Source organism: Centropristis striata, chromosome 11 (genome assembly GCF_030273125.1).
Source record: "Centropristis striata isolate RG_2023a ecotype Rhode Island chromosome 11, C.striata_1.0, whole genome shotgun sequence".
Classification (NCBI taxonomy): Eukaryota; Metazoa; Chordata; class Actinopteri; order Perciformes; family Serranidae; genus Centropristis; species Centropristis striata.
Window position 1 is genome coordinate 4,963,892 of NC_081527.1, and position 15,178 is coordinate 4,979,069.

At 28.7% G+C, this 15,178-nt stretch overlaps 1 protein-coding gene across 1 annotated transcript in view; it reads right to left on the minus strand.

Annotated features, from left to right (window-relative positions):
* Positions 1–15,178, minus strand: part of si:ch211-14a17.10 (putative leucine-rich repeat-containing protein DDB_G0290503) — a 46,528-nt gene that overhangs the window by 7,655 nt on the left and 23,695 nt on the right. Inside the window, exons 32-49 of the mRNA XM_059344640.1 lie at positions 14,157–14,243; positions 13,329–13,406; positions 12,585–12,653; positions 12,398–12,487; positions 10,037–10,126; positions 9,409–9,498; positions 9,270–9,332; positions 9,117–9,179; positions 7,643–7,711; positions 7,420–7,503; positions 6,178–6,264; positions 4,223–4,306; positions 4,060–4,128; positions 3,116–3,205; positions 2,945–3,034; positions 2,751–2,840; positions 1,662–1,751; positions 1,483–1,566 (exon numbers count right to left, since the gene is read on the minus strand). Of these exons, the coding sequence (XP_059200623.1) occupies positions 1,483–1,566; positions 1,662–1,751; positions 2,751–2,840; positions 2,945–3,034; positions 3,116–3,205; positions 4,060–4,128; positions 4,223–4,306; positions 6,178–6,264; positions 7,420–7,503; positions 7,643–7,711; positions 9,117–9,179; positions 9,270–9,332; positions 9,409–9,498; positions 10,037–10,126; positions 12,398–12,487; positions 12,585–12,653; positions 13,329–13,406; positions 14,157–14,243 (1,467 nt within the window). The remainder of the gene's footprint in view (positions 1–1,482; positions 1,567–1,661; positions 1,752–2,750; positions 2,841–2,944; positions 3,035–3,115; positions 3,206–4,059; positions 4,129–4,222; positions 4,307–6,177; positions 6,265–7,419; positions 7,504–7,642; positions 7,712–9,116; positions 9,180–9,269; positions 9,333–9,408; positions 9,499–10,036; positions 10,127–12,397; positions 12,488–12,584; positions 12,654–13,328; positions 13,407–14,156; positions 14,244–15,178) is intronic.

Sequence of the window (15,178 nt, forward strand, 5' to 3'; positions counted from 1 at the left end):
AAAATTACTTAAAAAAAGACAATATGACCAAAAAAGACACAAAATGACCAAATAAAATACACAAAATTTCTAAAAAAAAGACACAAAATTATATATATATATTTATATTTTATTTATTTTTACATATTTTTTACCTCTTTCCATGAAATTAGTATTTCTTAATGATTACCAAATGACTTGTAAACTGTTGAAACATTATTTAGATGGCTATAATAAATACTTTGTAATCCATCAATAAGCATTATTTACCAAGTATTTTACAATCTAAATAATATTTATAGATGCTTTACAGTGTATTTATTAAGCATTTAACAACGTATTATAATCACCAGCTGCAGCTTTATACAATCCTTATTCCAAAAGAGCTTTATTTATTTATTTATTATTCAAAGAGAATTGAATGTGTATTTACAAAAACAAAGAACATAAAATATATTGTATAATATATTGTCTTTGTACAATTTTAATTCAACATATGTCACAAAAGAAAAGCAAATTATTCAATTTCCATCATTAAAATTTTTAGAAAACATCCCATGTTTTTGGGAATCTGGGTTGTAATAGCATCCAAATAATATGTATTATTATAATTTAACAAATCTATTTTTTCTTGTTGTTTAAATTGTATATATGTATACTGTTAACATTGAAATAACAATGAATTAAAGTTTAATTAACTATCAATGAACCATGATGGGTGTTATCAAGTGTATTTGGATGAAAAAAGTATAAAAAAATAAATATAAAAAAATATACAATTCATCTACCTCTGCCAGAACCAACATTACTGAGATGCACTAAATCTATGCAAGACACTTTGCTATGTTATTAATATTATTACTATTATTATTATTATATATACTGTTGCTGCCATTATTACTATTATTACTATATACTGTAATATACTACTATTATTATTATACCGGCCTTACCGGCCTTATTTATTATTATTATTATTATGACTATTATTATTATATATTATATTACTTTACTTGTAATTACTCTATTTATATTTTTTCATTTTACTTTTACATTGTTTATTATCTACTATTACATATCATATTATATTATATTATATTATATATATGTTATATACTGTACTATTATTATTATTATTATATACCGTCTAGTCACTATAGCATTGTTGCATCATATCACCAGTTTAATTATTACCATCATCTGTCAACCATCCTAACAACTGATGTTCTTCTTTTTAACTTATTAAGTGTCCTTGTTCTTGTTCTGTTCTGTGTTTTTTTTTTCTATTGTTGTTTTTATTTATGCTACCTCAGTATTTTATTCTATTGTATTTTATTGTACTTGAATACCGGACTGCTGTGACAACCGAATTTCCCTTCGGGGATGAATAAAGTAATCTATCTATCTATCTATCTATCTATCTATCTATCTATCTATCTATCTATCTATCTATCTATCTATCTATCTATCTATCTATCTAAAAGAAGTAACAGATTGACAAACCTTCGCTGTTTTGCGCTGCAATAGCTCTGGATGCTTCTTTCTTCGCCTTTTTCAGGTCTGACTTCAGATTGGCAATCTGCATGACTAGAAGGGACACAGACGAGCTGCAGCGTTATTTTGTGTTTAAAGGAAACAAACAACTCAACATGAAACATTTGCAAAAAAAGACATTTTCATACTCAAGTCTAAATTCTTGTCGTTTGCGCCCCTGAGGAGTTGTTCGCTGTCTTTCAGTTGCCTCGATGCCAAACTGATTCTCTTCTGCAGATCTGAAATGATATGATACAAAATCATGAAATCAAAACCTAGATGTGTGTTTTACTTTGTGGTGTATTACAATCAGTGGTGGAAAAAATAATTCAGATCTCTTACTTAAGTAAAAGTACTAACACAGGGGTCTCAAACTCAAATTACATGGGGGCCGCTTGTATCAAAATGACCAAAAAAAGACTCAAAATTACTAAAAAAAGACACAAAATGACAGAAAAAAACTAAATTACTTAAAAAAGACACATAATGAGTGAAAAAAGACACAAAATTACCAAAAAAGACACAAAATTACCAAAAAAGACACAAAATGACAAAAAAAGACACAAAATTACTTAAAAAAGACAAAATAATTTTAAAAAGACACAAAATTATTTAAAAAGACACAAAATTACCAAAAAAGAGACACATAATTCCCCCAAAAAGACACAAAATTACTAAAAAAAAGACACAAAATTACTAAAAAAAGACAAAATAATTTTAAAAAGACACAAAATTATAAAAAAAGACACAAAATTATAAAAAAAGACACAAAATTATTTAAAAAGACACAAAATTACCAAAAAAGAGACACAAAATTACTAAAAAAAAGACACAAAATTACTAAAAAAAAGACACAAAATTACTAAAAAAAAGACAAAATAATTTTAAAAAGACACAAAATTACCAAAAAGAGTAATTAAAGGGACCTTCCACACACAACACAGTAAAGTGCCATTCAAATTAAAACCGCAAAATATCATCACTAGGGCCGCAATTGGCCCGCGGCCGCAAGTTTGAGACCCCTGCTTTAAAGTAACTGAAGCTGTCAGCTAAATGTAGTGGAGTAAAAAGTACAATATTTGCCTCAAAATGTAGTGAAGTAGATGTATAAAGTTAAATATGTGGAAATTCTCAAGTACAAGTACCTCAAAATTGCACTTCAGAACAGTACTTGAGTAAATGTACTTAGTTACTTCCCACCACTGGTTACAATGATCACATTTTGTGGTTTTTTTTACCTTCAATGTTCTCAGCGTTTGTCTCCTTAATGTCTGATATCTCCAGTTCCAGCGGTTTGATTTTCTTGTGAAGCTGCATAATCTGAGAGGCTAATAAAAAAAAGACAAAAAGCAGAGCTATTTTTAATACTCTGATGCTTTTTTACATAATCCTTTATGTTCTTCTCTTGTCTAAAGCCGAGCTGATCACTTACACAGATTAGCAATGATGACATCAGTGGAGCCCAACAGCTTCGTCTTTTCTCTGATGTTATTCCTGACGTCCTCCAGTTCTTCCTCCAGTTCTTTGAGAGATAAACAATAGATGTTTTATTTCCTTCAAAATGTATCAAAGACTCGTTAGAATGTGTTTAACTGCTGCTCACCTTTAATTTTCTTCGATGCTGCTTCTGTCTGACTCGCCTGTTGCTGCTTCAGTCTCGCAATTTGATCTAGTTGAGCCATTATTTGAAACGCTAACAGAAGGAAAATTGCATTAGATACACTGTATATAATCGCTGTGAAATCTACAGTTATTTACTGTATTATTCACATATATAGTAAGGATAGTGCTGTATAATGTACAATAAAAATCGATCCTTGAAAACTAAAATCCTTAAAAAAATACACAAAAATGACCAAAAAAAGACACAAAATTACTGAAAAAACACTAAATTACTTAAAAAAGACACAAAATGACCCAAAAAAGACACAAAATGACCAAAAAATACACAGAATTAGCAAAAAGAACACACAATTATTAAAAAAGACACAACATTATTTAAAAAAGAACAAAATGACCCAAAAAAGACACAAAATGACCAAAAAAAAGACCCAAAATGACCCCAAAAAATACACAAAATTACCAAAAAGACACAAAATGACCCAAAAAAGACACAAAATTACCAAAAAGACACAAAATTATTAGAAAAAGACACAAAATTTCCCCCAAAAAGACACAAAATGAGCAAAAAAAAGACACAAAATGACCCAAAAAATACACAGTTACTAAAAAAAGACACAAAATTATTAGAAAAAAGACACTAAATTATTAGAAAAAGACACAAAATTACTAAAAAGAGACACAAAATTATTTAAAAAAGACACAAAATTATTAAAAAAGACACACAATTATTAAAAAGACACAAAATTATTTAAAAAAAAAAGACACAATTATTAAAATAAAGACACACAATTATTAATATATATATATATATATATATATATATATATAAAAGATATAATGTAAAACATAGGCAAGAAAGGGAGATCCAGGAGAAACAACGGAAAAACGAAAACTTTTACAGCCATTTTAATGATGAAGACTCACTCAGTTTAGTGTTTTCATCGCCATCATTTTCAAGTCCCGCGATCAAATAATTCAATTGTTCTTGGAAGGCTGCAGATAAGAGATAAACGATATTTCATGTTGAGCACGTTTAGTTTTGACATTTGGAGGCTGTGAAATGTTTTTGTTCTGTTCTGTCACTCACCTCGAAGCTTGTTGTAATCTGTGTCGTTTACTGCCACATAAGACAATTTCTCAATCTCTGTTTGGATCGCAACGATCTGGAGAACTGGAGAAAAAAAAGATTAAAATGTTGATAATCATATTCTAGCATTTATACCCTCCCATCCTGATTATTCATACAGTGATGGAACAGAAATATTAGACTCTTGTTTTCTCTAATTTCTTGTTCATTTTAATGCCTGGTACAACTAAAGGTACATTTGTTTGGACAAATATAATGATAAGAACAAAAACAGCTGATAAGAGTTTAATTTAAGAGCTGATATCTAGAAATTTTCTATGGTTTTGTTGATAATGATTTTGGTTATTATCAAGAATGTTTCCATGACTGTAGATGTAAAAATGACTAAAAAAGACACAAAATGACCAAAAATAGGTAAAAATGACCAAAAAAGACACAAAATGACCAAAAAAAGATGTAAAAATGATCAAAAAAGACACAAAATGACCAAAAATAGATGTAAAAATGATCAAAAAAGACACAAAATGACCAAAAATAGATGTAAAAATGACCAAAAAGGACACAAAATAACCAAAAATGGATGTAAAAATGATCAAAAATGGATGTAAAAATGACCAAAAATAGATGTAAAAATGACCAAAAAAGACACAAAATGACAAAAAATAGATGTAAAAATGACCAAAAAAGACACAAAATGACCAAAAATAGATGTAAAAAATGACCAAAAAAGACACAAAATGACCAAAAATAGATGTAAAAAATGACCAAAAAAGACACAAAATGACCAAAAATAGATGTAAAAATGACCAAAAAAGACACAAAATAACCAAAAATTGATGTAAAAATGATCAAAAAAGACACAAAATGACCAAAAATAGATGTAAAAATGATCAAAAAAGACACAAAATAACCAAAAATAGATGCAAAAATGACCAAAAAAGACACAAAATGACCAAAAATGATCAAAAAAGACACAAAATGACCAAAAACAGATGTAAAAATGATCAAAAAAGACACAAAATGACCAAAAATAGATGTAAAAATGATAAAAAAGACACAAAATGACCAAAAATAGACGTAAAAATGATCAAAAAAGACACAAAATGACCAAAAATAGATGTAAAAATGATCAAAAAAGACACAAAATGACCAAAAATAGATGTGAAAATGATAAAAAAAGACACAAAATGACCAAAAATAGATGTAAAAATGATAAAAAAAGACACAAAATGACCAAAAATAGATGTAAAAATGATCAAAGAAGACACAAAATGACCAAAAATAAATGTAAAAAATGACCAAAAAAGACACAAAATGACCAAAAATAGATGTAAAACTGATCAAAAAAGACACAAAATGACCAAAAATAGATGCAAAAATGATCAAAAAAGACACAAAATGACCAAAAATAGATGTAAAAATGATCGAAAAAGACACAAAATAACCAAAAATAGATGTAAAAATGACTAAAAAAAAGACACAAAATGACCAAAAATAGATGTGAAAATGATAAAAAAAAAAACAAAAAGACACAAAATGACCAAAAATACAGTCATGGAAAAGTATTAGACCACCCTTATTTTCTCTAATATCTTGTTCATTTTAATGCCTGGTACAACTAAAGGTAAATTTGTTTGGAAAATATAATGATAACAACAAAAATAGCTCATAAGAGTTTAATTTAAGAGCTGATATCTAGACATTTTCCTTGGTTTTATTGATAATGAGTTTGGTTATTATCAACAAAACCATGTTAAATGTCTAGTTATCAGCTCTTTAATTAAACTCTTATGAGCTATTTTTGTTGTTATTATTATATTTGTCCAAACAAATGTACCTTTAGTTGTACCAGGCATTAAAACTGACAGAAAATTGAATAAAAAGGGTAATAATAATCTAATATTTTTTTCCATGACTGTATAATTCAGTGATTTTTGGACTCTTGTTCTACTCACGTCTGTGTGGTTGAGAACTTCTTTCTTTCAGCTCTTCAGTTTTTTTGGCCAGCTCAGCATTTTTCTCATCTATAATTTTTTGAAGTTCTGCAGAACAAAAACAAGACATTTTTCAAACTTGATTATTATCCTTTGTTCTTCATGCCTTAAAGACACGATATGCAAGTTCTGCAGCGAGGGGTTTCTCAATCAAAACAAGTATTCAGATCCTTTACTGCAGTAAAAGTACTAATACACACTGTGAAATTACTCCACTACAGTAAAAGTCCTGCATTCAAAACCAAAAGTACAAAAGTATCAGCATCAAAATGTACTTAAAGTATCAAAAGTAAAAGTACTCATTATGCAGAATGGATCCACTCAGATTGTTTCATATATTATAAATATATTATTACAATATTTTTATTGATGCATTTATGTAATAAGCAGTTTAATTTTGTAAAGACAGGGCTCATTTAACTACTTAACATTCTGTTATAAGATTGAATTTTAAAAAAAGTCTACTCAATTTTTTCAATGTTAAATCTCGACTTGAAACTAAAGCTGTCAACTAAATGTAGTGGAGTAAAAAGTTCAATATTTGCCTCTAAATGTAGTGAACAAGGTTATAAAAGATTTGGATTTTTCATTAGTTTTAGTTTTAGTTTCATTGACAATTTTTGTTTTCAGATTCAGTTAGTTTTAGTTAGTTTTTAGAGTGAGTTTGCTAGTTTTAATTTGTTTTTATTTTTTTGAAAATGCTTAGTTTAGTTTAGTTTTTATTAGTTTTAGTTTTTTGTAATGGGGTATTTGTTGGGTGCCAGATTTTTAAAAAGTCACAATAAATGTTTCCTTTATTTCCTTTGTCTGATCCATCTCAGCCCCAATAAGTTTATTAAGTCATAAAACCAGATAGATGAAATAGATTTCATATCAACCAAAAAGGTTTACGTATGAAAAAAGTTGACAAAGACGTAAACGAAGGACATTTTCACTATAATTTTAGTTAGATTTTAGACTATAAGTTTAGTTGGTTTTGTAACAACAAAATACAGTTTCAGTTAGTTATCGTTTTCTTTTTTTTAAAAACTCTCATTTTTATGTTTATTTCAGTTAACGAAAATGTTTTTTCAATTCTAGTTTTCGCTATTTTGTTAGTTTTCGTTAATTATAATAACCTTCGATGGAATGTCACACACACTCACACACACACACACTCACACACACACACACACACACACACACACACACACACACACACACCTTTTATCTTGTCTTCAGCTTCAGTGTTTGCTAGCTGTCTCTTCAGCCCTTCCAGTTGTGTGCTTAACGTAGAAACCTGAAGAGCTGAAAGAACAACATTTTAAAAAGAAGTTACACATTGTAACAACATTCAAAATGGTTTTCAACATCTATAAAACAAGCAGATCAACTAGCAGTTGGTGTTTTCATTTTTACTGTTTGTTAACACAGCTCCAGCACTCACCAAGTGTAGTAACAGAGCTGGATTGGGACTCGAGTTCCTTCAGTTTGGCGTCCAGCTCAGTCTGCAGGTCTAAACACACATTTTTACACATTTAAAACGTATCCAAATATAAATCCAACAGGCAGAAACAACCAAATAAAACATGTTTCTATAGATAAAGACTTCTTTGCATCATCTGCCTGTGTTGCCCCCTCTCCACCTTTTTTATTCACTTCATCACTGAACATAACACATTTTATATCACTCTATGCAGATGATACTGTCATACATGGGAAAGAAATTAATACCGAGATGTTAAACTGTTTTTTAAATATCTTAATTGGTTTAACCTTTAATGTAGACCAACATTTTATAAAAAGAAAACATCAGAACAACTTTTTTTTGCACCCAAATGATGACGGAAATAAATAAGGAAATAAACAAACAAACAGAAAAATATAAATGTATTCATAATAATAATAATATTACTAATACTACTACTACTACTAATAATAATAATAATGATATAATAATAACAACAATAATAATGATAATAACAACAACAATATTATTATTATTATTATTATTATTATTATTATTATTATTATTAATAATAATAATAATAATAATAATAATAATAATAATAATAATAATGATTACTATTACTAAAGGGAAATATAGTAATAAAGGGAAATATTATGTCATAAAATAGTTTTAAATTCAAATAATAATAATAATTATTATTATTATCATAATAAAGGGAAATATAATAATAATAAAGGGAAATATAAATAGTTTTAAATTCAAATAGTAATAATAATTATTATTATTATCATAATAAAGGGAAATATAAAAATAAAGGGAAATATTATGTCATAAAAAAGTTTTAAATTCAAATAATAATAATAATAATTATTATCATCATAATAAAGGGAAATATAAATAGTTTTAAATTCAAATAATAATAATTATTATTATTATTATCATAATAAAGGGAAATATAAAAATAAAGGGAAATATTATGTCATAAAAAGTTTTAAATTCAAATAATAATAATAATAATAATTATTATTATTATTACAATAAAGGGAAATATAGTAATAAAGGGAAATATAATGTCATAAAATAGTTTTAAATTCAAATAATAATAATAATCATCATCATAATTATGATCATAATACCAATTTTAATAGTAAAGGGAAATATAATGTCATAAAATAGTTTGAAATAAATATAAATAATAATAATAATGTTTGTATATAATGTGTACAGAATGTATGTATATGTCTTATTTTTTAAATTCTTTATTCGGTTTTCTATATCTACTCTGTGTCTGTATCTTGAGCTGCTGTGACAACTAAAGTTCCCCACTGCGGGATAAATAAAGTCACATCTTATCTAAACTTATCTTAAAATAAGATTTAACCCATTCATTTTCCACAAGAGAGTGAAAATCGTGTGACATTATCAGCCAATCAACAGAGATTAAACTCACCTTTAATCTTGCTCTCGTCACTGGAACACTTTGCTTCTGTCTCGTTCAGTTTATTCTGCAAAACTAGTACAAAAAACACAATTAATAGTCAATTAAATCTCCTTTTTTTAATCTCTTGTTGCAGAAACTTCCATGTTCTAGTGCTGAACTTACCCCTGATTTCATTTTGATCGCGTGTGTGCTCCACCTCTTTTTCCCTCAGTTGTTCTCTCAGCTCTGGAGAAAGTCGGATATTTTTTAGCTTCTGCTAACACACGAGCTCAATAATGTCAAAGTGAAATGAGTCACTCACTCGTTATTGCAGCAACAGCTTTTTGACCCTCATTCTTCTTGTCCGTTTCGAGGTGTCTGAGTTGGTTTTGCACATCGGTGATTGTCATAACTGAGGAAAAACAGCAAAAAAATATATTGATATTGGAAAACTTGGCTTTGGCTTTTTCTTCAAGACACAAAATGAGAAGACAGAATGACCAAAAAAACCTACAGAAGACACAAAATGACAAAAAAAGACACAAAATGACAATAAAAGACACAAAATGACAAAAAAGACACAAAATGAGAAGACAGAATGACCAAAAAAACCCACAGAAGACACAAAATGACAAAAAAAGACACAAAATGACAAAAAAAAGACACAAAATGACAAAAAAAAGACAGAAAATGACAAAAAAGACACAAAATGAGAAGACAGAATGACCAAAAAAACCCACAGAAGACAGAAAATGACAAAAAAAATACACAAATTGACCAAAAAAAGACACAAAATAACTAAAAAGACACAACAACATACACAAATGACCAACAAAGACACGAAAAGACATGAAAATGTCAAAACAGCAAAAAAATATATTGATATTGGAAAACATTTCAGGCTTTTTCTTCAGTCATGAATGTAGACATCATGTTGTCTTTTTACTTACTCAACTGGGCGTTTGTCTGATTCTTCTCATTCAGCTCGTTGATGTATTTCTTCAGTTCTGCTTCTTTGGTTTGAAGATGAATTGTGAGCCCTGAGACACAGTTAAAGAAAGAGAACATATTCATTAGTTACATGCAGGTTTTAAAATAACAAAATAACAAAATAACCTCAGCAGCAGGTCATGATGTGCTTTGCTGTAAAGGTTTGTAGTGGAATGACGAGCTCTCCTGAGTGAGGAATGAATTAAAGAGTATATTGATGTTTCTTTTAGTTTTTTTTATTATCAGACATCAAATTACACTGTCTAGGCACACGGGAGAACAATTTGTCAGATCTTAAGGAGTGCTAAAAAAAAAGGGGGTCCCATCTTCAATACAGTCCCTTAGTTCTCTGAGTCGTGCAAGCTGCTAAGTCTAGTTTTAAACAGACTCAAAATGACTAAAAAAAGACACAAAATGACCAAAAAGACACAAAATGACCAAAAAGACACAAAATGAGAAGACAATATGACCGAAAAAATCCCCACAGAAGACAGAAAATGACCAAAAAGACACAAAATGAGGAGACAGAATGACAAAAAAAACCTCAGAAGACACAAAATGACAAAAAAAAGACAGAAAATGACAAAAAAAGACACAAAATGACAAAAAAGACACAAAATGAGAAGACAGAATGACCAAAAAAAACCCACAGAAGACAGAAAATGACAAAAAAAGACAGAAAATGACAAAAAAGACACAAAATGAGAAGACAGAATGACCAAAAAAAACCCTCAGAAGACAGAAAATGACAAAAAAAGACACAAAATGACAAAAAAGACACAAAATGAGAAGACAGAATGACCAAAAAAACCCTCAGAAGACACAAAATGACAAAAAAAGACACAAAATGACAAAAAAGACACAAAATGAGGAGACAGAATGACAAAAAAAACCCTCAGAAGACACAAAATGACAAAAAAAGACACAAAATGACAAAAAAGACACAAAATGAGAAGACAGAATGACCAAAAAAACCCCACAGAAGACAGAAAATGACAAAAAAAAAATACACAAATTGACAAAAAAAAAGACAGAAAATAACTAAAAAGACACAACAACAGACACAAAAAAGACACAAAAAGAAATGAAAATGATTCAAAAATGGACAAAATAGCCCCAGACTCCATAGAGTTAGTGATTAAGTTGTGGCTGTCTGTCTGTTGTTTCTGTTCTGTTTTAGCTGTTTGTTTTATTTTAATTTTATTTTTTTCTATTTTTTTTTCTATCTTTCTTGTATTGTATGTGTCTGATATGTATGTGCCAAAACTTTGCATGAATAAGATTTACAACAACAAAAAAAGTAACAAAATATACCACATGTAAGATACAATATAGTGAAGACAGAATGACAAAAAAAGACACAAAATGGCAAAAAAGACACAAAATGACAAAAAAGACACAAAACGACAAAAAAGACACAAAATGACAAAAAAGACAGAAAATGACAAAAAAAGACACAAAATGACAAAAAAGACAGAAAATGACAAAAAAAGACAGAAAATGACAAAAAAAGACGCAAATTGACAAGAAAAAGACACAAAATAACTAAAAAGACACAACAACAGACACAAAAAAGACACAAAAAGAAATGAAAATGATTCAAAAATGGACAAAATAGCCCCAGACTCCATAGAGTTAGTGATTAAGTTGTGGCTGTCTGTCTGTTGTTTCTGTTCTGTTTTAGCTGTTTGTTTTATTTTTATTTTATTTATTTTTTTTATCTTTCTTGTATTGTATGTGTCTGATATGCATGTGCCAAAACTTTGCATGAATAAGATTTACAACAACAAAAAAAGTAACCAAATATACCACATGTAAGATAAAATATAGTGAAGACAGAATGACCAAAAAAAACACAGAAGGCACAAAATGACAAAAAGACACAAAATGACAAAAAAAGACACAAAACGACAAAAAAGACACAAAATGACAAAAAAGACACAAAATGACAAAAAAAGACACAAAATGACAAAAAAGACACAAAATGACAAAAAAAGACAGAAAATGACAAAAAAAGACGCAAATTGACAAGAAAAAGACACAAAATAACTAAAAAGACACAACAACAGACACAAAAAAGACACAAAAAGAAATGAAAATGATTCAAAAATGGACAAAATAGCCCCAGACTCCATAGAGTTAGCTGTTTTAGCTGTTTGTTTTATTTTTATTTTATTTATTTTTCTATCTTTCTTGTATTGTATGTGTCTGATATGCATGTGCCAAAACTTTGCATGAATAAGATTTACAACAACAAAAAAAGTAACCAAATATACCAGATGTAAGATAGAATCCAGTGGAGGTTTGCTGGAGATACTTACGGTTTACCCGAGCGCTTTTTGTGCTCTGGAGCTCTGACAGATGCTTCTGCAGCTGCTCCACCTGACTCTGCAGAGTTATGATTTTCAGAACTGAAGCACAAAACAGAGAGGGCAAAAAAATGTTGTTTAGTTCAAGAAACAGAGTGATCAGATATCGGAAGGAAGGATGGTGAAAACTCAAACTCACTCAGTTTAGTGTTGTCGTCTCCTGTGTCAGTTAGCTCAGTGAGGAGGCCCTGCACTCTGTCTTGCAGGTCTAAAAGAAAGTAAATAACATTACATTTTGTCACTTGTGATTTCATCTCTCAAATAATTTTACTCTGAATTGATCAGTGGTGGAATGTAACTAAGTACATTTACTCAAGTACTGTACTTGAGTACAATTTTGAGATATTTGTACTTTACTTGAGTATTTCCATTTTATGTTACTTTATACTTCTACTTCACTACATTTTAAGGCAAATATTGTACTTTTTACTCCACTACATTTAGCTGACAGCTTTAGTTACTTTTCAGTTCAAGATTTAATATAAAAACATAATTAATATGAAATGTTTGCTGACATGTTAACATGTTTTAAATTGAACATCATAAGAGTATATTAAGTAGTAAAAATGAGCCCTACCTTGGGAAAATTAAAGCGGTCCGTACATAAATGCATTAAAAATAATAACCCAACAATATATTTTTAGAATATATAAAACAATCCAAGTGGATCCATTCTGCATAAAAAGTACTTTTACTTTTGTAACTTTAAGTACATTTTGATGCTGATACTTTTGTACTTTTACTTCAGTAAGTTTTGATTGCAGGACTTTTACTTGTAGTGGAGTAATTTCACTGTGTGGTATTAGTACTTTTACTTAAGTAAGGGATCTGAATACTTTTTCCACTACTGGAATTGATACATTGGCATTAAAAATATCCTTACTTCCTACATCAGCGCTCCCATTGCCGGCCTTTGTCTGCAGGTCCCAGATCTCATTCTGCAGCTCGATGATTGTTAAAACTGAAACAAACAAACAAACAAACATGCAGTGAGTTTATCCTGGTTTATTGCTTCAGAAATTTATTTTAATCAATCCTAAACTTATACTTAAGGTATCAGTAGATTTTGGGTGATGCGGTCATAAATTTGGAAAAAAATGACACCCAGATGTTAAATTGTTTTAAGTTTCTTAATTGGTTTTAACATTTTAAACAAGGAAACATAAGAACAACTTATTTTTGCAACCCCAAAAAAATGATGATATAAATAAATAAATAAGTAAATAAACAAAGAAAAAATATAAATATGTTTATAATAATAATAATAATAATAATAATAATATAATAATAATAATAATAATAATAATATTACTAATAATAATAAAATAAAATAAAATAAAATAAAACAAAATTAAATAAAATAAAATAAATAAAATGAAAAATGAATAAATAAAGAATTATAATAATAAAACAAAAAACAAAAGGTTTGAAGCAAATAAAAATAACCACTTACTGTGATTTCTTTTTTTCAGTGCAAGAACAGCAGACCAACATTAATTGCAAGAAGTAATTTTGTGCATTTTTACACTGCACTTTTAAGATTTAATACTCAAATGCATGTAGTTGTACTGAGGGCCACTTCAAGTGAGGGTGCGGGCCGTATGTGGCCCCCGGGCCTCCAGTTGCCCATCCCTGGTTTAGCTGTATTAAGCTCCACCCCTAAAGATTATTTGACCGAGACGATCACAGTGTATTAAATCAGTGTTCTTACTTATTTTTGGGTTGGGAATCAGCCTCTCTAAGTGAGCCGTCATGGCGTTCAGCTCTTCTTGTTTCTCCTTCAGTTGACTCTGCAGCTCTGTGAGCAGACACATCGACAGTGATCAGACTTTAAAGTTTTCTAAGCAGCTGTTAAAAAAAATTACTTTTAAAGAATTGATAATGTGAAAGCCGAGCATTTTACTTAACCCTTTGATGCACAACATATGGACAACACTTCTAATGCACAACATGGGTCAAAAATGACTCATTCATCCAAATTTGATTTAAAATTAAATGACCTAATACTATAATAATAGTACTTTGTTTCAAATAGTTACTTTCCACACTCATATGTTTAATATATTTAACATGTTTATGTATCATTTTGTCACATTTCTTTTAATTTATTTCAACTCTTGCAGGACATGTCTTTAATCCGTGTATCATTCGTTCTTTCCATTTTCAATTGGCAATCAAAAATCAAATAATGAAAAAGTGACTGGTTATTTTGTTATTTGTTTTCGATTATAATACAAAAAAAGAAAAAAATAATACAATTTTTTTGTGTTATAATAAGACACAAAATGACCAAAAAAAGACACAAAATAACTAAAAAAGACACAAAAAAGACACAACTGACCAAAAAAGACACAAAATGACAAAAAAAAAATACACAAAATAACTAAAAAAGGCACAACAGACAGTGATGAGACTTTAAAGTTTTCTAAGCAGCTGTTAAAAAAAAGAACTTTGGATAAAACACATAAAGAATTGATAATGTGAAAGCCGAGCATTTTACTTAACCCTTTGATGCACAACATATGGACAACACTTCTAATGCACAACATGGGTCAAAAATGACTCATTCATCCAAATTTGATTTAAAATTAAATGACCTAATACTATAATAATAGTACTTTGTTTCAAATAGTTACTTTCCACACTCATATGTTTAATATATTTAACATGTTTATGTATCATTTTGTCACACATACAGTGGACCTGGAAGGTTTTCACAGCGCTTCACTTTTT